This window comes from Neofelis nebulosa, chromosome 3 (genome assembly GCF_028018385.1).
Source record: "Neofelis nebulosa isolate mNeoNeb1 chromosome 3, mNeoNeb1.pri, whole genome shotgun sequence".
NCBI classification, from domain to species: Eukaryota; Metazoa; Chordata; class Mammalia; order Carnivora; family Felidae; genus Neofelis; species Neofelis nebulosa.
In genome coordinates, this window is record NC_080784.1 from 145,692,093 (window position 1) to 145,717,936 (window position 25,844).

Here is a 25,844-nt window from a genome sequence, read left to right on the forward strand (position 1 = left end):
CTCTCTGTGGGTTCTCAGGAGCATAGCTGTGTGCCTCTTCTCACTGCTCCTGCAGAGGCTGGCTTAGCCGGGAGACCCGGCAGAGCACAGCTGGGTGGAGGGGGTCTCCCACTGGGTGGAGGGGGTCTCCCACTGGGTGGAGGGGGTCTCCAGCTGTGAGAGGGGGAGGTGGGGACAGTGACTGCAGGACCCCCTGACTGGCACAGTCTGTTGTGGCTTGACGGTGTGTGAGAGTGTGCTGGAAAATCTGCTAAAGCAAGACTGGCTAGAAGTTTCCCCAGCTTCCTCTGCTAGCAATCAGAGTACTTCTGCATAGTCGTGCAGGATCCAAATTTGCTCTCTAGAAAGCTCTAGCCTCTGGCATATGAGCTTCCTTTGCAGGAGGGATATGTGTACACTTTCTGGTGCATTTCTGGGTGCCCACCAAGCATAACATTTTGTGTTTTCTGGCATTTGTTGGCAGCAACATAGGAAGTGAGGAGCAAGTGTTGTTTACTTCCTGAAATGGGAGAATTGTTACAATTAACACCATCCAGATTTTAAATCTCGGAATAACAAAATAATGCCTGAGACAAAGGCCAGCACAGAAGATGTGGTATCACTTAGGTTCTTAATTAGAACTAGACATCTGCCTTATATTTTTCTGTGACAACAATCACAAGTTTTCGATCAGTCGACTGAAAAAACTAAAACCGACACACACAGCGTTTCAAATGTTGTCTCGTCTACAGGATTGGTTCTGGTTGTTTCAGGGGTTCTCTGGTAGTCAGGAATTTGCCCCCCGATATGTATGCCACAGGCCCTGGCCCCGCCCGGCTCCAGAAGTACACACTGCCCTCCAGCCTCTGTGTAATTATGTGCCACGAAGGGCAATGCGGTTGGCTGCAAAGCCAGGGGTAAGCAATTCTTTCACAAACACATCCTGAAAACAGACTGTTGCGCCCTCTCTGACATGTTTTATAAGGCCTCCTGCACAGAAAGCACACATAACCACAGAATTCCTTACCAGGAGCATTCCGTGGGGTTAAGGGCATTCCTCGTTAGGTATCGCCTCCTGATCGAATCTTCTGCTTGTCTTAGAACACTCCGGTGGCAGCAGGTAAGCGCTGAAGGGTCTGCAGGGAAGCGTCCACCCTCTGATTTATTGATTCGTTCTGGGTATCGTGAACCCTCAGGCATTAGATGCAGCTGAAGCTATTGCTGGTGGGTGTGGCATGAAATGGTCACTAGGGTAAAGTGGTGTTAGCATCCTGGGAGTGGACAACAAGCCCGTTAGAACAGAACAAGATTTCAGGAGTTTTACATTTTAAATCCCATACTTTAAAACTTGTTTTTAGTGAGTCCTAGAATGTCCATAGTGTAATGCAGCAGAGCATGCTTACAAATGATAAATAATTAAATGATAAATAAATGTTATTTATATATGCATCTATGGGACATGCTAAAAACTTTTTTAAAATTTTTTTACACTTATTTATTTTTTGAGGGACAAAGAGAGACAGAGCACAAGTTGGGGAAGGGCAGAGAGAGAAGGAGACACCGAATCCGAAGCAGGCTCCAGGCTCCTAGCTGTCAGCACAGAGCCGGACGCGGGGGTTGAACTCACAAACCGCGAGATCATGACCTGAGCCAAAGTCGGACGCTTAACCGACTGAGCCACCCAGGTGCTCCAAAACTTTTTTTTATACATTATGAGTATGGGAAAACAAACAAACAATCACCAGAGACCTGAGGTAAACAACTCTGTTAATGAATTCCTGCTAGGCTTCTAGTGCTTTCTCCCTAATGGTCTACCCCTAAGCAGTTTTGCTGAAGGGGAAAAGCAGAGACAGAATCAGCAATGTTTATAGCTAGGAAAGATTTTTCCTTAGGTTTCTTTGTTGTCTGAAACTTGAAATGATAAGACTGCAGTCATAATGTATCTTTTTCCCTTTGTTGGACTCGAGAAGAACGTGTAGTTTAATGGGAGAGTTGAAGAAAACAAAAACAGTCATACACCTGTAAGATCTGTTTTAAAAATTAAGATCTATTGGATGGAAAGGAGATCTTAGATTGTTTACTGTAGCGTTGCTAAAGTCATCCCAGCCAAGCTTTTTTAAAAAAATTAAGACAGGTAATTTAAACATTTACCAGTTACTTATTTAAACATTTACTGGCTTTTAAAACCTATTTTGTAGCACTGTTGCACGGATCAAATGAGACAGTGCACTGCTTCGTCTGTAATGAGTTTAGTAAGGATTTGTTTCATTGTTATTATTTTATTATTTTTTAAAAATTGTATTATCATGACATACCTCCTCACTTAGCCTAACTAGGTGGTTCTCTAGATTTCTGGGGGAAATCTCTAGAATTCTGGTAGTTCTCTAGATTTGGGGACCCAGGGAATATATTCTCTCTGTTGTCTCTCCAAGCAGACCTAGTTTCACTTCCTGTTGTCCCTGACCAAACATGAGTGCTTAATTCTCCCCTGATACAGAGCATTCTGAGCTGGTCCCTTATAATGTGGCCATACCAGCCAGGCTGCTTTTTCTTCAGAGGGACCAGTATAATCGGCAGGCCTGATAAGCGTTCACTATAAAAGATAATATTTTTCATCTGTTTGTCCTGGCCATCTTGCACAGTGCTCAATGAATGGTTATTGAATTGAATTGATTAGGAGAGGCAGTAATTTAAGCCAAAGGAATGACTCTGAAAAGGTGGAATATCAGACACTATATAATAGGGAGAGATGGAGAGGTAATCTTTGGAGGTTAATATTTCTGAGACAGTACTACAGAGTAGTAGTTTAATCTGTTTATAAAGAGTCAGTCCAGCTATCCCTCCTCAATACAGGTGACTGAATGGTGGGTGGGGAATGGCCCAATATGGGGAGTGCTGGTCAGGAGTGTGCAAGAGGAAGAACCTTGACCTCATAGGAAAGTGAAAGTAGTCAGTGTCATTGTCCATGACAGAACACTGGCTCCCAAGTGTGGAGGTGTCCCAACACCTGGAACTGTGTGTCACACACAGAACCAAGGGGCCTTCAGGGAGCCTTGGGAGCAGTATGGAGGTCCTGTGTCTTAGCATGGGCTCCTATAGCACAATACCATTGGCTGGGTGGATTAAACAACAGCCATTTAGGGGCGCCTGGGTGGTTCAGTCCGTTAAGCGCCTGACTGCGGCTCAGGACATCATCTCTCCATTTGTGAGTTCAAGCCCCGCATCCGGCTCTGTGCTGACAGCTCGGAGCCCTGAGCCTGCTTCAGATTCTGTGTCTCCCTCTCTCTCTCTCTCAGCCGCTCCCCCCGCCCTCTCTCAAAAAAATAAAATAAAATAAACAATAAAGAAAAGTAAACAGCAGCCCTTTATCTCACGGGTCTGGAGGCTGGGAAATTTGAGACCAGGGTGCCTCCTCCTTGTATCTTCACATGGCAGAGAGAAAGCAAGAGCAAGCAAGCTCTCCAGTCTCTTCTTATAAGGCATTAATCTTATCATGAGGACCCCACCCTTAAGACCTCATCAAAATCAAATGATCTCCCAAAGACCCACCTGTAAATATTATCACATGGAGGGGTAAGGCTTCAACATATGAATGTTGGGGGAGCACAACATAGTCCATAGAAGCCTAAGAACTTGGGTGGGAATCCTGATCTTCATTTCGTAGCTAGGACTTTGGCCAAATTATTTAACTTCGCTGTGCCTCAGTTTCCTCATCTGTAAAATAGAAATGGAAATAGTTCCTACCTCCGGGCGCCGCTGTGAAGAGGGAACAAATACAGTTAAAGAACTTGGAATAGTGTCTGCAGCATGGCAAGTGTGAGATACAGTGTACGTTATTTTTAGTATTAGCTACTTCTATTATTTTTCTCAAGTTTATTTATTTTGAGAGACAGAATAAGAGCGGACAGGGGAGGGGCAGAGAGAGGGAGAAAGAGAATCCCAAGCAGGCTCTGCACTGTCAGGACAGAACCTGATGTGGGGCTCAGACTCACAACTGTGAGATCATGACCTGAACTGAAACCAAGTCTGACGCTCAACTGACTAAGCCACCCAGGTGCCCCTTATTAGCTATTATTACCAGGGAGGTGGGAGCAAACAGATACTTTATTTCGTGGAAGCCAAGCTCTGCACTTGGATCCACACTGACCTTAACCAGGACAACATTCACCAGTCGCCTCAGACTTGGCAGCAAATGACCTGGAAACAGCCTAGGTGCCTATGTGTGTTTCTGCCCCCATTATATCCAGTCCCCTGTACAGAGCATTAGGCTTCCTCTGCCCCCCTGGGCCTACCAGGTATTTCCTGCCTCTCTCAACTGCTGCCTTTTCTCAGCACGTCTCTTTGCTCCTCATTTTCTCCCTTCTCGTTCTTTGGTGGCCAAAGAGCCATATTCCCTCCTCAGGACACTTGCCCAGGACTAGCTGCTGTCACGGGGCTAATACCCATCCTGGTTCTTCCTCTGCTTCGGTCTCTATAAAGTGGGAATCAGCAGAGATGCCCCTGGAGGAGGAGATGCTTAGGAGAAAGATCCACCTCCAGAGCAGAAAGTCCAGACAGCACTGCAGTCTTTTTAGCATCCAGATTCTCTTTAGCTTGGTTTCCCTTTTCCTTCCAGGCTTATCAAATCCTATGCTCCTTTTAAGCACAAATATTTTATAATGCTCAGGTGAGTCTCCAGTAATGAAATGCATAAATAAAAACCATCTGTCCATATGCTTACCTTCAAAAAACTAATTTAATGCTCTGACTATACTATAAAGCAGAACAAAAGAGAGGGTGAGGTATTATGAAATAATAGACATCTCAATATGTAGACGCTCAGGCATGACTCTGTTAGAAGACACAGTATTTGTTAGCTCCTTGTGCTTCCATGCAGATCACCATGAATACAACAGGCACAAATGCAAGTGATGGGAAGTACGGCCATTGGTGATATGATGGTCCAAAATGGTGGGCAACTCCCGGGAAAGTTCCAAATAAATCAAAGTCGAATTTGGCCTGGCTGTACCTGAGAACCACTGCTCAGGCTATTTCAAGAAAGCACCATGTAAATGGTAAATTATTTACACATACCCATTACCTTTTCTGACTCCAAAGAACTGAGTTAGAAACAGATGCTGGGAGACCTGTGTCACTCAGAAAGAATCAAGTGGATGGGGTGCCTGGGTGGCTTAGCTGGTTAAGTGTCTGACTCTTGATTTCAGCTCAGGTCATGATCTCAGGGTTGAAGATCGAGCCCTGCGTCAAGCTCTGCCCTGGGTGCGGAGACTCCTTAAGATTCTCTCACTTTCCTTCTCCCTCCCCCGCTTCCCACTCATGTGCTCGCTCGCTTTCTCTAAAAGAAAAATAAATAAGCAAAATAAAATTATAGTTATATCTGTAAAAGAATCAAATGGAGTCAGACATCCAAACCCTGGCTCTACCACCTACCTTGGTATGACCCTGAGGAAACGATTAACCTTTCTAACCCTCGATTTCCTCATCTATAAAATAGGCATGAAATACCCACCAGATACAGTAACCGTGAGGATCAAATGGAATGATGTGTAGAGAGCACTCTACACAGGGCCTGGAGTATAGAGACCTCTCAATAAAGGATTTGGAGAGATGGGTAGGCAAGAAATAGTGCAGGGGTGAGGTCCTATAAATTAGACTGGCAAAGAGAGATTAGCGAGAGAAGAACAAACACAAGTTTATTAACGTGCATTGTGCGTGCACACAGGGGAGTCCCCGGCAATGAGTCAAACTAAGAGGTGGTTAGAATTTGGGCTCATATAGTATCTCAGGCTAAAACAAAAGAAAAGGGTTTTGAGGCTTCGCCAGGGGAGGCAAATTATGGGAAGGTGACCAGGGAAAGTATGGTAATAAGCGTTGTTTAGTAAGATTTATTATGCAGATTCAAGTCAGTGCCTTCTAGTCAGTAAAAGTTGTTAAGAATTCTCCTTTTCCTGGAGAGGGAGACCTCTTTCACCAATGGAAATTTCCTTTACGGAAGGAAAACTTACGCCCTGTTTTAGAATTTTTCTTGCATCTGCTCGTTCTCAATGAATGGCCTTAGCTCAAAATAATTCAGATGCCATAGAAGCATATTTTGGGGCGGCATATTTTGGTACCCTTCAATAGTCAGCGAATATGCACATGAAAGCTCTTCAGATGGTTCTCGCTTCCGAAGGAGCAGGAGCGATGCGCAGTGTCTTCCCCACACCAGGAAATAAGCCCAGGAAAAGGACAAATCCAGCTGGGGAGCTGTCCTCCCTTTTCTTCCCCTTCTGGGAACCAGGCTCGCTGACTCACAGGGCTCAGTGGGTCTCCAGCGGTTCCTGTGGGAGGCTGTAAAGTCACCTACCATCCCGCTGAATCAGGATCCCTGGGAAATACCTGAAGGGCCTCTGTGGGTGGCAAATGAAATGTGCTTCCTGCCTGTGGTGGGGCTGGGGTGGTGCGGGTTAAGAAGGAGGCAGGATCTTGGTGGTGTCAAGTTAACCAGCACCTGATTTTCTAGGACCCACACAAACATTAGGTATTTCTGCTTTAGGTATATTTTTGCTTTTGAAAGTTCCATCTTCTGACCTAGACAATTGTGCAAGGCACTGTTCGAATCAAGTTCATTCTGAGTTGTATCCAGTTTATGGATTCTCTCAGCATATATATATATATATATATATATATATATATAATTTTTAAGGGATTTATTTTTGAAAAAGAGTGTGCACACATGGGCGGGGCCAGGGGATGGGCAGAGAGAGAGGGGGACAGAATATCTGAAGCAGGCTCTGTGCTCACAGCAGAGACCTTGATGCGGGGCTCAAACTCATGAACCCTGAGATCATGACCTGAGCTAAAGATGGACACTTAATCACTCAGGCACCCCTCTCTCAGCAAATATTTAATGAGTAACCACTGAGTAAGGAATAAGGCAGTAAGCAGTGGAAGCAGAAATCTATTCTTTTTATTTAATCTCTTTAATAGACTATGAATTCCTTGACAACCAGGCCTTCATTTTACCTATCTCTGTATCTATTTGGTGCCCAGCTCATAGTGTGGTGGTAACAGTAAAAGCTAAAAACATAGAGGGCCACCAGTATTCCATGAACTATTTTAAGTGCTTCGTATACACTCATTCACCTTTCATAACCACTCTTTTTTTAAAATTTTTTAAATGCTTATTTATTTTTGACAGAGAGACAGACAGAGCATGAGTGGGGGAGGGGCAGAGAGAGAGAGGGAGACACAGAATCTGAAGCAGGCTCCAGGCTCTGAGCTGTCAGCACAGAGCCCGACGCGGGGCTTGAACGCACGGACAGCGAGATCATGACCTGAGCGGAAGTCGGACACTCAACTGACTGAGCCACCCAGGTGTCCCTCATAACCAGTCTTGAAATAGCTTTTAACGTTACCCCCATTTTCTGGGAAATGTACCAAGAGGTCAAATAATTTGCCTACGTCACACAGCTAGCAAGTGTCAAAGTCGGATTTGAAACTCAGCCTGCTCTGTGACCTGTTTGGTTTACTGCTTCCATGGTACACAGCTGATGTTCAATAAAGACTGGTGAGACATCATCGATGTAGGCACATACCCGTGTTTATCTGTATGAGTAAAAGTTCCTCTTGCATTTCAGCGCCTCACCATGGCCCAGTGTGTGAATCTTCTGGTCTTTCTCCATGGAGTGCTTGCATTTCAGACAGTGAGTAGCCACTGCGGTTTTCCCATTTCTTCCCTTTCCAGGGCTTCTAAATTTACCAACAGGAATCCAAAGTCACGCATGGCTAGGTCTACATGGCATCCAGATGCTGATACTCTGGACATAAAATTAACCTTGGCAATGGTTTTCCCCATTCTTATGCCTTTTTATATTGATGAGAGAAAAACTCTCTAAAGATCTGATATACAAGGAAGCCATTTTAGATTTCTTTCTAAGTCAACATGACTGTATATCAAGTTGTTCAAACAAAAGCCTGACTGATGGCCCACCACACATGCATTATACATCTGCTTTGTGAATGAGTAGCCTAAAGGAAACCATTTCGTCCTTGAGATATTGATCAGTGCTCCTATCTCTGCATTCCTTTATGATAAAATTTGTGATTCCTGCCTACATGCTAATCTATAATCTTTTGAGCTTCGACAAGATGTAAAAAAGTTACCTCTGTAAAAAACGTTCATTCTCTGGAACACTTCCTTGTGAAGGGGGTGTTCCCCACACTCGAAAAAAAGTCTCTTTCTTAACTTTTAGAGATTCTAAAAGGGTTTGTTCATTTTGCATTGACAACATCCATTCCCTCTTTCAAGAAAGGATCTACATTTGTTTTTGGTAAAGTGAGGGTGACTAAATATAACTTAGGAATCAGTATATTTTCAGAAATGATGTTGAAGTTACTAACTTCCTCTTAAGGTGGGGAGAGAGGGAGTCTAAATTGGATGAGGGAAAAAAGCCCTTCTGTTCAAGAATGTCTCCACGGTACATTCTACCTAGGAAGATATTTAAGTTTAAATTTTTGTGTTAAGATGCAGAGGAGAAAGACCATAGATACAGAGGGAGACTCCGATTTAGAGTCTTCAACATGCTGTTCCCTCTGCCTGAAATATTTTTTTCCTCTCTGCCATAGAGGACCGCCCCCCTTAATTGCTAGTCATTCCTGACATCAGAATTTAAATAATCCTTCCCTACCCCTCCTTCCCCAAGCTCACCTAAAGTCACAGCATCCGGATATGCCCAGGCCACTTCCTGCAGGTCTTTGTGGAAGCCCTGACTGAATAATTCATAGTGCATTTGGCTGTTTGATGTTTGTCTTCCCTACTAGAGCTTAATTCCCCAAGCACAGGGACTCTATTTGGCTTGTTCAGTGCTATGACCCCAGTGCCTGACACAAGGTAGGTGCTCAGCAAATATGGGAGGCATGAATGCTGACTGAACTTTCCATTTTCAATGGTTGTGTCCAAGGACTTTGTGAGCAAGTATGAATCCTCTTCCAATGCCTCTGTCTGCCCTCAGTAGATCCACTCCCAGAAGCACTGGCCATTTAAGGCCCATTATCACAGCAGGATTGGACATTTTCTGAAACCAGAAGAACTGAGTGCAAGTCCCCAAGTGTCACTCATCACGCACTAGGTCTATGTCACCTTGAATAAGCCTCCAAGTCTCATCACTTATAAAATGGTTGTTATGAGAGTCAAACATGTTAAGACCCATGAAAGTGCTCTAATGCATTTCCAGGGCCCCTGATAAATATTGCTCTCTGTGGGGATTCTGAGTAGCATAAATCAAGGCCCATTCAAAGACCAAAGCTCCCAGGGTAGAATTTCAGGTACCTTGCATGCAGGTAGGCTAGGAATTGGGTGATTAAAAAGGGTCTTCTCAGTGCCCCCAAATCACACTGAATTGGTAGCCATTAGCACATAAAGCTCGTCTCAAAGAAAACACACTAAGAACAAAGCCACCATAAAGAAAAATTGTGAAAGACTTTGCAGTCTGGGAGTTCTCTGGGTACTTAGTGCATTGACGTGGTTGTCTCTACCTTTGTCTTTGACTATTTGAGCACGCTGGAGAAACAGAAGCTAACTTGTACAAAACTGATAGTAATGTAATTAAGTCCCATGTATAGAAATGCAGGAATGCCTGGGTGGCTCAGTCGGTTGAGTGTCTGACTCTTGGTTTCAGCTCAGGTCATGATCTCGCGGTTCGTGGGTTTGAGCTCCACATTGGGCTCCACACTATCAGAGCTTGGGATTTCTCTAACTCTCTCTCTCTGCCTCCCCCTGCTTGCCCTCTAACTCTCTCACAAAATACATAAATAAACATAAAAAAAACTTTTTTGAGTGCTACTTGTCTGGTGAGCTGCAACTGGTTATCACCTGGTGGAAATTGACCAGTTTTGCCAGTTTTGCACTATTCGTAAATTCATTTCCACATTCCATTTCTGAGTATAGATGTTGGGTCCTTTCTGTTGACTTCTTTTTTTTTTTTTTAACGTTTATTTATTTTTGGGACAGAGAGAGACAAAGCATGAACGGGGGAGGGGCAGAGAGAGAGGGAGACACAGAATCGGAAACAGGCTCCAGGCTCTGAGCCGTCAGCCCAGAGCCCGACACGGGGCTCGAACTCACGGACCTTGAGATGGTGACCTGAGCTGAAGTCGGACGCTTAACCGACTGAGCCACCCAGGCGCCCCTGTGTTGACTTCTTAAACTGTTGTAATATCTTTCCAGTTCCCATATTAATTAATGAGTTAAATATAATTCTTTACACTTGTTCTTTCCATGTTTGTACAAAAAAAAAAACATGATTATATTCTCTTTTTTAGAAATATGACAGGGGTGCCTGAGTGGCTCAGTCATGGAAAAATCTGACTCTTGATTTCAGCTCAGGTCATGATTTCCGGTTCATGGGATTGAGTCCCGGAGTCAGGCTTTGCACAGAGAGCATGGGGTCTGCTTGGGATTCTCTCTCTCCCTCTCTCTCTGCCCTTCCCCCACTCGCTCGTATGGATTCTCTCTCTTTCAAAATAAATAAATAAACTTTTAAAAAATATATATGGTACATAGTATAATAAACACAGATCCCTCTCCTGTTTCTGATACATGAAGATACAAGAGTTAAATAGTGGGAAAGTTGGAACGGATAGCTCAGTATTTCCTGTTTCATGGATTCACTCACTAAACCCTTATTATTGTCAAGGCTGAACCTGGCACTTCATTCTAGTCATACCAGAAGAGTCAACAGGAAGTGCTCTGGGGACACCACACAGGGTCTAAGGATGCGGTGAAGCACCAGGGCTATCTGACACACTCCATGCCACAGTCTTTACCTCTTTTGGTCATTGTACCCCTTTGGGAATCTGTAAAACCCCCCACATGTACATTTTGCATAAAACCTCAAGCAGACCCCCTAGAAATCCACGGACCTCTGGGATTCAGGACTGCTGCCCTATGCAAAGCCAGCTGCTGTCCACTTCCCTACATGTGAAACATACAGAAATGTTCATCTCAATACCCCTCTCACTGTCTCAGCTGACAGATCAAGTGCTGGTTTCCTGGCCTCCAGCTAACATTCTGGGTAGCATCACAAAGCATCACAAAATTGGCTTCCTCACTCTCTTTAAATGTCAAAAGTGGAGTATCTTAGAGCAGCCTGGCAGATGGAGTTTCTGCATGAGATTTCTCTCATTCTGACTTGTGAGGAAGAGGAAGGAGAAAGGAAGCAAGGGAGAAAGAAAGGAATTGAGGGAGAGAGAAACAAGCAGCAGTGGGGGGGGGGGGTGAATGGAGCCTCCACTGCTGATGGCTTTCCTGGGACGCTAGACATCAGGGTAATGACAATATATTAAACATTGTGGCCTTCGCCCTCCTAGAACGTCAGTGAACTCAGAAAAGAGCAGATTTCAATGATGTCGTTCTCCGTTGAAATGTCTTCCCACTTTCTTGTTCTTCACACAAACTGCCTGCAATATCTATATTCTTTTGCCATTTATATCTAATGGGCCTTTTATATTTATGAAGTAAAAGATAAATTATTGGTATGTACTGTATATGTCCTTGTACTGTTTCCTTTCCTTTTTAAAACTCGTAACTATTTGGAATGGCATCCTATTCTGCTTTAATCTGTGGCACCGAATATGAAGCATTTGTAGTATCGAGTTGCATGATTTCCTCTGAGAAAAAGAGCTATTGTAATTACGTGCTTTCTCCTGGTTTGTACTTTTGCTTCATTTTCTTCTCCCCTCAATACACAGGCACCTTCTTTGCTGCTTTTAAATTGCTTCTAGCCACCACTACGTTCCTAGAAAAAACAGCTTTGGGGTCTTGATTGCCTGTGCTCACAACTGGGACCCCTCAGTGAAAATGCAATCATAGCCTCATAGAATATTAGAGTTCAAAAGGAGCTTGGAAATTATATTTCCCATCTTTCTGCTACCAGCAACTGCTTTTTTGGCCTTTTAGCTATAACCAACTGTCTCCCAGAGCTTTGATGTTTTAAGAATCCTGTCTGCCAACAGCCTGTCAAATCCAATATTCATTTTCTTCACTCTTCTTAAGTAACCCCTTCGTGGACGTGTTCCGTTTGGACACTGGGACTTGCCTTAGGGGGTTCATCAATTATGTCCCATAAATTTCTGGGTCAATCATTCACCAGAGCTGCTGACTCACAGGAGACCAAAGAAATGCAAAACACAGAATGTGATGCACAGTGACAACCCCTCTCCCCACCTTCCTCTACTATCACAAACCAACACGGTGTTTGACTTTGAACTTCATCTTTACGTCACTGAGGGCAGGGGAACATGGACCCAACCCTGAACCCCCTCGTGGGGCCATCACAGGATTGCAGTATATGGATGGTATTTACAGAGGCCCTAAGTTATCAATAAAATGCGAATTGTGCTTAATATGCTCTAGTTAAGATAGCCTGGAAGTGTGCCTCCCTTACAGACAATTCCAAACACATTAAAAAATCTAAATATTGGTGCTTATAAGAGCCTATAAAGTGGGGGCACTCAGCTGGCTCAGTCAGGAGAGCCTGTGACTCTTGATCTCGTGGTTGTGAGTTTGAGCCCCACACTGGGTGTAGAGATTACCTAAATAAATAAATTTTTAGAAAAAGAATCTGTAATCTAGATAAGTCATTTATGATTGCTTCATTTCCTAAGTGCAGAGATAGGTGCTTTTTTAAAAAAATGTTTATTTTTGAGAGAGAGAGTGTGAGCAGGGGTAGGGCAGAAAGGAGGGGGACAGCAAGCAGCAAGCCCAATGTGGGGCTGGAACTCGTGAACCGTGGGGTCATGAGCTGAGCCGAAATCAGATGCTCAACTGACTGAGCCACCCAGGCGACCCCAAACATCTTATGTTTATTTTTCTATTTTTAAAATAATGGTTATGATATTCACTAGAGAATTACTTATTATGGCAAAAAAACAGTCTAAATATCCACCAACAGGGAAATCTCAATACATTTTGATTCAAGCATACAGTGGAATGTCACACAGTAGATACCGCCAGGGAAAACTGTCTGTGATACATCGCCAAACGAGAAAAGGTAAGTGGCAGAACAATATCTACAGTATAACCTCATTTGTGTTAAAAAAAAAAAAAACCAAAAACGCTATGATCTATAGTATGGATACAGAAACAGATTGAAATGATATGTAGCAAAATGTTAATAAAGATTATATCTTAGACTGTAGGAGTAAGGACAAAGAATGGTTTGAAATTTATATAAATATATGTACATATGTACGTATACATATATACTACATATATATTATGTACATATATATTATGTATATATGTACATGTACATATGTATACATATATATGTATATAAACCAGAAATAAAAACAGATTTGCTGGAAAACTAGAGTTCTGGGGGAAGGTGTGAGAAGGAGACTTACTTTCTCTATAAATCCTTCCCCTTCCCCACCTATCATTAAATTCATTTTTTTCCTTAAAATTGGCTTATAGAGGGACTAATTATTAACTTTCTTCCACACTGTAGTGATGCTTTACTAAACAATTTAATTATATGTATAAATATGTATATATACATATCCATGATATATATCTGTGCATGTGACCTGTTCCCTGACCTATTGAATGAGAGGAAGAAGGAAAGTGTTTAAAGTTAAAATCTTTTAAGAAGTAATTTTTTCTAAAAATAATAAAATAAAATAAAAAATAACTTTTCCTGATTATAAACGTTCTACATACTTACGGCAGAAAAATCAGAAATAGGGATGCCTGGGTGGCTCAATCGGTTAAGCATCCAACTTCAACTCAGGTCATGATCTCACGGTTCAGTTTGTGAGTTCGAGCCCAGATCCTCTGCTCCCTCTTCAGATCCTCTGTCTCCCTCTCTCTCTGCCCCTCCCCCCTCACACTGTCTTTCTCTCTCATTCTCTCTCTCAAAAATAAACATTAAAGAAAAGAAAAATCAGAAATAAAAAAGTCTAAAGAAGATAAAAACTATCCATATCACCATACGTTGGGACACTTCCATCCAGACCTTTATGCATTTTTGTTACCTCCTAGTGGTGTGTTTCTTCAGAAAACAAAAAATAATATTGTGATTTAAATTAAATTCTGACATGTATCCTTAAAATCTCTCTCTCAGAGATCCTTCCACAGTATCCTATGTCTGCAAGCATGCCAGAAGAGTAGTTGGGTGATTTTACTTCATAACTTTTTAATAGTTTAATTATTAACAATTAACTTATTTTTTAATTTTTTTATACATTTTTATTTATTTTTTGAGAGACAGAAAGAGACAGAGTGTGAGCAGGGGAGGGGGAGAGAGAGAGGAAGACACAGAATCCAAAGCAGGCTCCAGGCTCCGAGCTCTCAGCACAGAGCCCTACTTGGGGCTCAAACTCATGAACTATGAGATCATGGCCTGAGCCAAAGACGGACGCTTAACCAACTGAGCCACCCAGGTGCCCCTAAATAACCTATTTTTTAACCCTGAGGTAGTCTCCCCCCATCTTGTCTGTGGGGTGTTCTTTCCAAGACCCCCCCAATGGATGCCTGAAACTGTGAACGGTACTGAATCCTATATATAGGGTCCTAATAAAAGAGGACAATTATAACAATATATGTAATAAAAGTTATGTGAATGTGGCCTCCTCTGTCTCTCAAAATATCTTACTGTACATCACTCACCTTTCTTCTTGTGATGACACGTCTACGTGATGAGATGATAAAATGTCTACGTGATGAGACGAAGTGAGGTGAGTCATGTAGGGTTGGGCTGTTGACCCCTGACCGTTCCTCAGAAGGATCATCTGCTTCCTGACCACGGCTGACCGCAGGTAATGAAAACTGTGGCAGGCAAAGCTGTGGATACGGGGGACTACTGTAATTGTATTTAATGATTAGAGGCCAAAATCACCACTAAAGTTATTTTAGTAGACGCTTGTCACTCAAGAACAGCCTGGTGAAAACAAAGGGGGTGATGGCATCAACTTTCCTAATGAATGTCTTCTGCAGTGAAGAACACATTCTTAGCTGCTTCTAGCTTTATCATTAAATAAACTGAATCTGCCCCCTGCTCTGCAAGTCTTGTAGCGGTGCCCGGCTGTAGCAATATAATTTTATTTATTTATTTATTTATTTTTAAATTTTTTTTCAACGTTTTTTATTTATTTTTGGGACAGAGAGAGACAGAGCATGAACGGGGAAGGGGCAGAGAGAGAGGGAGACACACAGAATTGGAAACAGGCTCCAGGCTCCGAGCCATCAGCCCAGAGCCTGACGCGGGGCTCGAACTCACAGACCGCGAGATCGTGACCTGGCTGAAGTCAGGCGCTTAACCGACTGCGCCACCCAGGCGCCCCGCGTAGCAATATAATTTTAATCTGAAACAATTGCCACCGAGCGCTGCTCTGAGGGCTAGCACTTTAGGAAGTTGCGTGGGATATCACAAGAACAAATCACTTCAATTCTATTTTATTCACTCAGTACATTTAAATCATCGGGCTAATGAAATGATTCAAGGGCTGTCGCCACCAATTCACAGTTTTTGCTTGAAGAACAGTGTAGCAAGAGTGCAGAAATAACCAGAGTGAAAGTTCTTCCCCACTTTGAAATAATATTCTGAAGTAGGAGACACATTGTGATTTGAGAAGTGCCAGCTTGGTGGAGCCACTTTTAATTCTCATTCCTTCTACTTAGCACCTTTACAGGAACTATAGCAGAGGATACCTGAAAGACAGTGAAGTTAAAAAAAAAAAAAAAAGGATTTAATTGGGGCAGTTTTAGAAAGAGGGATAGTTTCAGGCACATGGCATTCTTCTCCCATTCAAAGGAAGATTTACTTACTCTCACACACACACACTGTTTGACCAAACTTGAAAGATTACCTAACTGAAATTCACTAGGAAACTGGCCTCTGAATCCATTCCGTGACATTGTCATTATGTTTTCTTTCTTTTTTGAAGTTTATTTATTTATTTTGGGCGGCGGGGGGGGGGGGGGGCGCGGGAGAGACAGAGAGGGAGAGAGAGAGAGAATCCCAGGCAGGCTCCACAACAGAACCCAATGCAGGGCTTGATTTCATGAACCATGAAATCATGACCTGAGTCAAAATCAAGAGTTAGGTGCTTAAGTGACTGAGCCACCCAGGCACCCAACATTATGTTTTCAATGTTCATAAAGTCAGAACGGTAATATCACCTTCAGCATCGTAAACTCTTGCTTATTTTGGTTTTGTTTTCCAATCAGGTCTCTCTCACCAGCCGTATATAAAATGTTCTTTCCTTTTCTAGCGTTTTGTGGAACACTTTTCAAAGTTTTTAACATATACTGCTAGCAAATGTCCCATTTTCCTGCTTTTCTAATTACACATATGGATGTGACCTAATTGTCTACTAGTATGGTCTAAAAATATGCTGAACTGATTTTCCAAGTCACATTTGCCAATACCAGATGAGTTATGCCTTTAAGTTATTTTAAACTACTTTAAAATATATGAAAATACATCATTTGGCAATCTCCATGACTGTTAAAACAAACTACTAGATGCTTTTACAAAGTGGCAATAGACAGTAGGTGAGCATCAAGGCTGAATATTCAGCTGAGGCCAGTTATGAAATCACACCCAAGTACTCTGAAGCACAAATTATCCAATTTTTATAGGCAAGAATATTTTTCTTGGTATCCATTCAAATTTGTACACTCTTGTATGGCCTGCCTGTGGTCAAAAACATCTCTGATGTTCTCAAGATTAAGGTCTACTTTGCAAAGTATGTGGGAGGGTAGTTAGCAGAACTGTTCAGACATTGGATTTAGGATTCATTGCAGCTTTGCCTCTTTGTGCGAGAACAGTAAAGTTAACTTCTGACCCTGTGGCCAAAGCAGGTTCAAATATTGGTGGTATTATCTGTGGAATTGTGATTTTTGTAGGTCCTGAGTGTATCACTTTGCTAGGACTGCTGTAACAAATTACGAAGATGGTGACTTAAAACAATAAAGATTTATTCTCTCAGAGGCCAGGAGTGAGAAATCAAGGCATCAGCAGGGCTATGCTCTCTGCTAAGGCTTCAGGGAAAATCCTTCCTTGCTCCTTTCCAGCTACTGGTGGCTCCCACAGTCCCTTGGCTGGCTTGTGCCAACATGTCCCCATCTCTGCCTCCAACTTCACATGGCCTTCTCCATGTTTCTCTGTGTCTGAAAACCTCATTGGATTAAATATATGATGAACTCAACTCAGGATCCTCAGCTCAGTTATATCTGCAAAGACCCTATTTCCAAATAAGGTTACATTCACATATACCGAGGGTTAGAACTTGTACATATCTTTTTAGGGACCCCAGTTCAACCAACTCACCCTTCTCATGTATCATAATGTGTGCAGAGGACTGGGTGGTGGCTCAGAGGTGGGCCAAGCCACAAGAGAAACATGGTACATCTTCTAAGACAATCAGTTTTCTAGATGTCTTTTTGAGGAAAAATTTAACTGGTAATTTAGAACATGTTAACATTACAACAAATCTATTGTGGCACAAATACGAAATTCACATGAATTTTTAAGATGAAATGTGAGACTCCAGCATATTTTTGAGCTAGGCAATGTGTTTCTTGCTAGGCCTCTAGAAGGATAGCATTCACTCTTTTGCTGATGAGGAGCTTCAGAGCACAAGTTTGGGACTTACCATCACAGTTTCCATGATTTGCCTATTACTTACAGGCAACCTAGAGGGCTATAATATATAATTTATTATTTTGTCAAGGTAGAAATTTCAGTCATGTGTTGCTGTAGTCTGCTTTGTGGAAACAAATTACTGACCTAGTTAGTCTGGATGACCACCCAGCTTAGTCATCTGGGCTCAGCACCATTGTTCTCTGGTTCTCCCCCCTTCTGGAGCAGATGTGATAAAATACAGGGGCGTGTGTGACATTTAGAATTTGTACAAGTGATTTACTCAATGTATATTTGCTAATCAATGGTATGAGGACATAATAATGATCCAAAGAACCCCAAAACGACCCACAAACATTCTTGCTCTTCCCAAACAGATGATAGGTAGAGGTATAGGTACATGTCTACTATATATCTAGGATTAATGGAAAATATGAACATACATTCCATTATTGCCCATTTATGTGATCAGGATAGACATTGCTAGGTGATCTTGGGGCTTCTTCCTGCTGAGCCCATGTATTAGTCTGCACTGGCTGCTATAACAAAATACCATAGACTGAGTGGCTTAATAAACAAGAATTTATTTCTCATAACAGTTCTGGAGCCTGGGAAGTCCAAGATCAAGGTGCCTGCCAATGTCTTCCTGATTTGTAGACAATCTTCTTGTTGTATCCTCACATGGCAGACGAGAGAGAGAGAGAGAGAGAGAGAGAGAGAGAGAGAGAGAGAAAGCGCCCATGTGTCTCTTCCTATGAGGGCATCAGTAGTATTCATGAGGGCGCCACCTTCATGACCTAATTACCTACTGAAGGTGCCACTTCCAAATACTATCACACTAGGGATTAGGGTTTCAACATACGAATTTTAGAGGGACGCAAATACTCAGTTCACAGCAGCTCAGTTATGGCTTGAGTAACAAAGGACATCTGTGCTTCCTATACACCTTTTGAGGGTTGCTATCAGAAATGAGAGCATATTGTTTTAATCACTGACTTTGATAATGGTGCACTCAGAGCAATGCTTTTAATTTATAAATAAATTGGTTTGTTTTCATGAGATACTTTTGGCATCATTATCCACTTAAATTCATCTAAAGGACTGAAAACATGTAGAATGTTACAAGATGTCACAAAGGGCTCCAATTTGAAGATTTAATTGGAAATCCATTAAGTTCAAAAAAGGAAATTTTAGGCAATATGCATACACAGGTGAAAAGATGCTTGTGTTGAGGGGGGAGAAGATAAAAATCCAAATCAAAACATGGCTGCTCCTCAGGGTGTGTGTGTGTGTGTGTGTGTGTGTGTGTGCACATGTATGTGTGTATTGGGGAGCATCTAGGGTTATTTTGCACATAGGCTTATAGACCACCTGGGACTATCTCTGAGGTCCCCAAAGAGAAGGGAGCTGGGATGAGAAGACTGAGGTGCCTGTGGCCATAGTGAAAGGAGGGGTGCTGACAGAGACAGACTCTGACCTTTGATTTGCTCCAAGTCTATTTGGGGGTGTTTCCATTTTATCCAAGACATTGAACACCTTGGCAGAGCCACTAACTTAGTGTCGTTACTTTGAGTAGCTTTTCTCCAAGTTTTGAGCAATATGCACCCATTTGGAAAGGAAGCAACAGACAGAAAGGAAGAAGAGGTTCTAAGACGACTGCATTCTTCTGTTTCTAGAAAGGGGTGCTTGGTTTGTCGGAGGAGAGCAGTGACAGCAGTCGTGGATACAAGAAAAGCTACTATATATTTCAGATGCTGGTAAGTCAATAGCATATTCCCTTTCCTTAAAAAAGTGAATTAAGTTACTTTGGATCGGGATTTGTCAACAGCGACACTATTGACTTTGGGGCCAGATGCTTCACCATTGTGGCACTGTCCTGTGCCCTAGAGGATGTCTAGTAGCATCCCTGGCCTCCCCACATGTGACAGCCAACAATGTCTCCAGATGTTGCCAAATGTGCCCTGCAGGGCAAAATTGCTCCTGTTTAAAACACTTGCTTCAGATAATTTATAAGAGAAGTCCATATTTGAATTTCAAAAACTTAATTCAGTGGTAATATTTTGAGGGGCTGGCAAAATTTGACTCTGTCTGGATTCTTCGAACCTCTTGTATATTGAACCCAAATAGAAATGTTTTGGATTCAGTAAAAACAGATTTTTTTTTTTTCATGTAAAATACCTCTGTCATACTAGAAAAATTCAGAATTAGGCCAAGTGTAAAGATATAAAGTTGAAACTTTATCCAATATCCTCCTGAAGGAAATCCTAAGACTAAAATAACATCCACCACCCCACCAACAAAAAGATTAGTCACTTAGGGAATAATGACTAGGATGTTTGTAGGATCTAATTCCTGCCTAAAAAGCTCACTGACTTCCTTAGCACAGCCAACAGAACTTGGGCTCAAAGTCAATCAGAGAAAGACAAACACCATATGATTTCATTCATATGTGGAATTTAAGAAACAAAACAGATGAACATATGGGAAGGAAAAAAAAGAGAGAGAAAAGCAAACCATAAGAGAATCTTAAATACAGAGAACAAACTGAGGGTTGCTGGAGGGGAGGGGAGGAGGATGGGCTAATTGGGCGACGGGCATTAAGGAGGGCACTTGTGAAGAGCTAAATTCACTAACTTCTACTTGTGAAACCAATATTACACTATATGTTAATTAACTAGAATTTAAATAAAAATTTGAAACAACACCGAAAGGAACATGGGCTCAAGAAAAATTTTTATGTATATTTGTGTGTGGCACTTTTTTGTATATTTGTGTGTGGCAGGTATGTGACCTATGATAAGAAATAGGTCGAGACAAGAAGGACATACAAAAACGCTAGGCCAGGGGCTCCTGGGTGCCTCAGTCAGTTAAGTGTCTGACTTCGGCTCAGATCATGATCTCTCAGTTCGTGAGTTTGAGCCCTACCTTGGGCTCTGTGAGGACAGCTCAGAGCCTGGAGCCTGCTTCGGATTCCGTGTCTGCCTCTCTCTCTCTCTCTCTCTCTCTCTCTCTCTCCCTCAAAAATAAATAAACATAAAAAAAAAAAAAAAACCACTAGGACAAATGAAAGGACATTGATGGGCCTTGGGGTATGTGTAATACAGCACAGTTGTGCCAAAGACATATCTTGATTGCAAATGTCCTAGTATTGTGTCACACTGACAATAAAGGAAAACAATAAATGAAAGGACAGGACAGAAGATATCTAGCCCGTCTTAACTGTTCAGTCCAAGCACCAGCATGGGAACTACTCAGGTGGTAGGTGGTAGTGACCAGGACAGAGCAGGGCTCTCAGGATACTTTAGGACCTGGCTACACTGATACGGACCCACCCCCATGACTTGTCTCCCCATGCTCTAAGCTTGTATCTGAGAGGACATTCAAAATGGAGGCAAATCAGGCCAAAGCCCAACCAGTTGCCCGGTTTAACTCAGCTTCAACCACAGCTACCTGTCATATGTCACCCCAGCCTCAGCTTCCCCCTTTATTTTGCCTGCTGCAGGCGTCACATGTGCACTGCCCCTATCCCCACCCTCAGAGCTTTCAGGCCAAAGCTGTCGATTCACATGGAGCCATGTGTATTCCAGTCAGGAAGTGCCTTCTCTAACTTGGCCTCTCTGTGCTTCTATTTACAGCCAATTCAAAACTTGAAGGGGAGACCAGAGAATGCCTTTGACAGGAAGGCAGCTGACCCGCCAGCTCTGTGGCCTTCCAGTGTTTTGGGAGCAAGAGATGTAATTAGACCAGCCGTCTGCACCGTGGCAAGTGTCCGGCTTCGGCCAGTGCCCGTCACCCCTAGACAAAATCCGCCCACGGTGGCTCCTCGCTGGTTGGGGAGCACAGCTCTGAGAGGCCCTGTCCCCACACCTTTCACCCAGGCCAGGATACCACAGACAAAGGGACTGGCCTCTGTACCTAGAAACCGGGGGACCCACTTCGCTGTGTCAGCCAGGTTTCCTCCGACACCCCGAGTTCTGACGACTGCGGGTCTCCCCACAAACGGAGCCCTTCACGGCACCAGTGTCCCCACCTCTCCCACAACTAAGGAGCCCCGAGGAGATATGTAAGTCGATGTGGCAGTGCCCCCTTCTCTTGGCAGGGGACCCACGTCTGTCTGTGTTGCTGTCTGGGTGCGGAGAGCAACGTTCGGGAGAAGTGTTCACGCTCGGGGGGCCCAGGCAATCACCCCTGTGACGTATCCTGGGAACCCGGCTCTTTTACGGGATTCACCTCAATCACCAACTCCTCTAGAAGTGAAATTCCTCAAGAAGGAAGCTTCACGGCCCCCGAGAAAGTGATTTTGTCACGTGCTGTGTGACTCTGAGACAATTCCTCACTCTTACCAAAAAATCAAATGGTGGGGCGCCTGGGTGGCTCAGTCGGTTGGGCGTCTGACTTCGGCTCAGGTCATGATCTCACGGTCCGTGATTTCCAGCCCCGCATCGGGCTCTGTGCTGATGGCTCAGAACCTGGAGCCTGTTTCAGATTCTGTGTCTCCCTCTCTCTCTGATCCTCTCCCGTTCATGCTCTGTCTCTCTCTGTCTCAAAAATAAATAAACGTTAAAAAAAAAATTAAAAAAAAAAAAAGAAAGAAAAATCAAATGGTGCAACTCCTAAATCATTTCTGAACGGTTTAGTATTTTTATGAAAAAAACAATTTCAGGCAAAATTGGGAAGCCATAGGAATTTGCCACCTGTTCCCTGCCCCCTTTTTTTTTTCTTCCTGCCCTAGGAATTTACAATCTCCTGTTCTCAAATTATTCCTACCAAATCTGGAAAGATTCTAAGGTTGGTCATTTACACTTTTAATTCCTACAGTACTCTTTAGACTATTGAAATAATCCTGATGTCATTGGTTTCCAATACTTGAGCTGTGGCCTCCAGAGTGAGATACCCTAGATTGTAACAAATAGAATAATTCTTATTGGATAATTTTTTCTTTGAAAAAAAATTTTTGAATGTTTTTTTGTTTATTTTTGAGACAGAGAGAGACAGAGCATGAGCAGGGGAGGGGCAGACACAGAATCTGAGGTGGGCTCCAGGCTCTGAGTTGTCAGCACAGAGCCCGACACAGGGCTCGAACTCACGGACTGTGAGATCATGACCTGAGCCTAAGTCGGACGCTTAACCAACTGAGCCACCCAGGCACCCCATCTCATTGGATAATTCTTTTTTTTTTTTTTTTTTCAACGTTTTTTTTTTATTTATTTTTGGGACAGAGAGAGACAGAGCATGAACGGGGGAGGGGCAGAGAGAGGGAGACACAGAATCGGAAACAGGCTCCAGGCTCCGAGCCATCAGCCCAGAGCCTGACGCGGGGCTCGAACTCACAGACCGCGAGATCGTGACCTGGCTGAAGTCGGACGCTTAACCGACTGCGCCACCCAGGCGCCCCCTCATTGGATAATTCTTAAAGGAAAAGGCTCAGAAAGGAACTGTTCTAGCAGGAGATTTTTAAAAATACGCCAGTTTTCTTCTCAGTTAAATCAGATTCTCCTCCACTGGCACACTGGCTGCACTGACAAAATGTCTTCAGAGAGTGAGTTGGTGGGGATGATAACGGAACACTGAGCACACACGAGAAACTAATACCACAGCCAACCAGGCAGGCGACTGTTACCGAACAGCTTCACAACCACCCGATCTGATGGTGGCGCACCTGACAGAGATTCACTCAGAGCTGTTAGTGGCGTCCTGTGTGCAGCACATGAAACCAGGAACTTAGAGTTGGCTCAAAAGGAAGAAGCTAACGCAAATTCAGCTAACCTTAAAGCTGAAGCCATCCTATTTAGACATGGCTGAAAGGACAGAACATGTGGCTTGATAGGAACATTTCTATGAACCGGCTACGTGAATCTTGAAATTGGAAGGAAAAAGAATGATACGAAAGTGAGGATTCGGTTGTGAAAGCTTCGTACAAGCAACATTTTGTGGGCTTAGAGCAGGGGTGTGCTGGCACATGATTAACAACTGGCTGTCTGGGGGGATGAAGAGCTGACGTGTAGCATTTGGCCATGTGGCACTAATGGAATTGTGAGGACTGTGTGCAGTGTTTCCTCCATACAGGGTGATATGATGGCATGAATAGCCTCAAGAGCATAGATAATATGATAACATATAGTAAATAATTAGGGACTGATTAGTTTAGAGTACTTATTACTTTTGTTTTTAATATATTTTATTTAATCATATATGTACATAATTCAAACTTAAAAAAAATTTTTTTTGAGAGACACAGAGCATGGGCAGGGGGCGGGGTGAGGAGCAGAGAGTGAAGAGAGAATCCCAAGCAGGCTCCATGCTGACATCACAGAGCCCAATGTGGGGCTTGATCCCACGAACCCTGAGATCATGACCTGAGCTGAGATCAAGACTCAGACGCATGGGGCACCTGGGTGGCTCAGTCGGTTGTGTCCGATTTTGGTTCAGATCATGATCTCGCGGTCCCTGAGTTTGAGCCCCGCATTGGGCTCTGTGCTGACAGCTTAGAGCCTGGAGCCTAATTTTGGATTCTGTGTCTCCCTCTCTCTCTCTCTCTCTCTCTCTGCCCCTCCCCCATTCATACTCTGTCTCTGTCAAAAATAAACATTAAAAAAATTAAAACTCAGACGCTTAACTGACTGAGCCCCCACACACCCCTATAATTCAATATTAATAAGGGCCATGTGTAAAAAGCAGCTCACAAAATCCCTAAAGATTTAACAAACAGTTCCAGCTCACCACTAGTCATGAAGATGAAATCAGAAGGTAAAAAGAAGCAGACCCAAGGGAATCTTGCAGTATCAGAATGAGTATCTTACAGTTCTCTCATATTTATATAGTATCTTATATTCCTAGACGTAACACAGAAACATTAAGTTGTAAAATGGAAAGAGAAATCGAAATCCTAGTGATAACAATTGTATCTGTTTTCTTTTCCCAGTCTTACTGGGACTTTTTTACATTGTACTCCATGTGGGAAAATGTGTGCATTAATAAAGAATCCAGAAGAAAGGAGAAGGAAATACTTGAACAGATGGGGCTATTGTTGCCACAGCATGTGCTAGCGTGAGATGAAGAAATAGGAGAAAAGGAAGAAAACCATGCAGTTGGGCAAAAACAGAGCAGCCTGAGAGACTTAATGTGGTCCTTCTCTGGTTTGGAATAATCTCTGTACTTCAGAGTCTTAGACATCACAAAAGCTCTTGTAGCAAGGAATGAAATTTAGAAATATAAGTTTACTCTCTTGCGTTATAGACCTGTTGACTTTGAAGGGAAATGTGACAGAAGAAAGCATTTTCAACATCATAGGAAAAGGAGTTGGGGACACAAATTTCTTTCAATTTTTTCTTACACTGCAATCTTCTACTCTGAAAAATGGGTTAGCATTTGAAGGGGATTAGGATATGTCACCCCAAATATGCCATTTTGGTATAGGTTAATTTTGAGCTGAAAGCAATTGAGAATTAACAGCTCCAGGAGTAGCTCCCTACCTTTTCCTTATCTGCCTGAAAGAAGGGCATAAATCTCCCTTTGTGAAGGTGTGCCCCCCAACTGTACCAGGAAGAGAAGAGCATTCTTATCATCAGAGACGGAGAGTCAACACTGACATGAGTTTGCATCAACAAACTTAACTAAAATAACCCTATCTTCCATTAGTCCCTCTACTTCCTAGTTCCCCATAATTTATTGTCTGTGAACCCCAAATCCAACCCCAAGTTGAGCCCTTTCTAGTTTCACTTTTCTTTCAACTCCTATACACTTAAAAAAATAAATTTGTATTCCTTTTCTGTTCATCTGTCTTTTGTTAAATTCACAGGATCCCATTCATTAAACCTAAAAGGGTAGAGGGAAAGTGTTCTTACTGGACATAAGAAAGTATCTTAGTGGCTTTCAAAGCTTGCCTAAAGATTTTACTGTTCCTACATGGTGGCAGATGCATAGCCCATCAAAAATATCCATTCTTGTGAATCAAAACCACCATGAGATATCACCTCACAACTGTCAGAATGGGTAAAATAAAAAACACAAGAAACAACAGTGTTGGCAAGGATGTGGAGAAAAAGGAACTCCCATGCACCGTGTATGGAAATGCAAACTTGTACAGCCACTATGGAAAACAGTATGGAGGTTCCTCAAAAAATTAAAAATAGAATTACCATAGGTACCTGTGCAGCTCAGTCGATTAAGTATCTGACTCTTGATTCCCGCTCAGGTCATGATCTCACCATTCGTGAGACTGAGCCCTGAGTCGGGCTC

The 25,844-nt window shown here is 42.9% G+C and overlaps 1 protein-coding gene across 1 annotated transcript; it reads left to right on the forward strand.

Annotated features, from left to right (window-relative positions):
* Positions 1-923: 923 nt before the first annotated feature.
* On the forward strand, positions 924-22,039 carry LOC131507446 (uncharacterized). Its single transcript, XM_058722264.1, has 4 exons — positions 924-1,099; positions 7,599-7,664; positions 19,283-19,363; positions 21,242-22,039. Exons 1-4 carry the CDS (start codon positions 953-955, stop codon positions 21,671-21,673), a joined length of 726 nt encoding a protein of 241 aa, XP_058578247.1. The 5' UTR covers positions 924-952; the 3' UTR covers positions 21,674-22,039.
* The last annotated feature ends 3,805 nt before the right edge of the window (positions 22,040-25,844 follow it).

What these genes read in the sequence shown, in the direction of transcription:
- LOC131507446 (XM_058722264.1), top strand. Translation starts at nt 953, where the DNA reads ATGTTTTATAAGGCCTCCTGCACAGAAAGCACACATAACCACAGAATT. An exon ending in GAGTGCTTGCATTTCAGACA is followed by an intron (nt 7,665 to 19,282) that starts GTGAGTAGCCAC and finishes TTCTGTTTCTAG; the next exon opens with AAAGGGGTGCTTGGTTTGTC. An exon ending in ACTATATATTTCAGATGCTG is followed by an intron (nt 19,364 to 21,241) that starts GTAAGTCAATAG and finishes TTCTATTTACAG; the next exon opens with CCAATTCAAAACTTGAAGGG.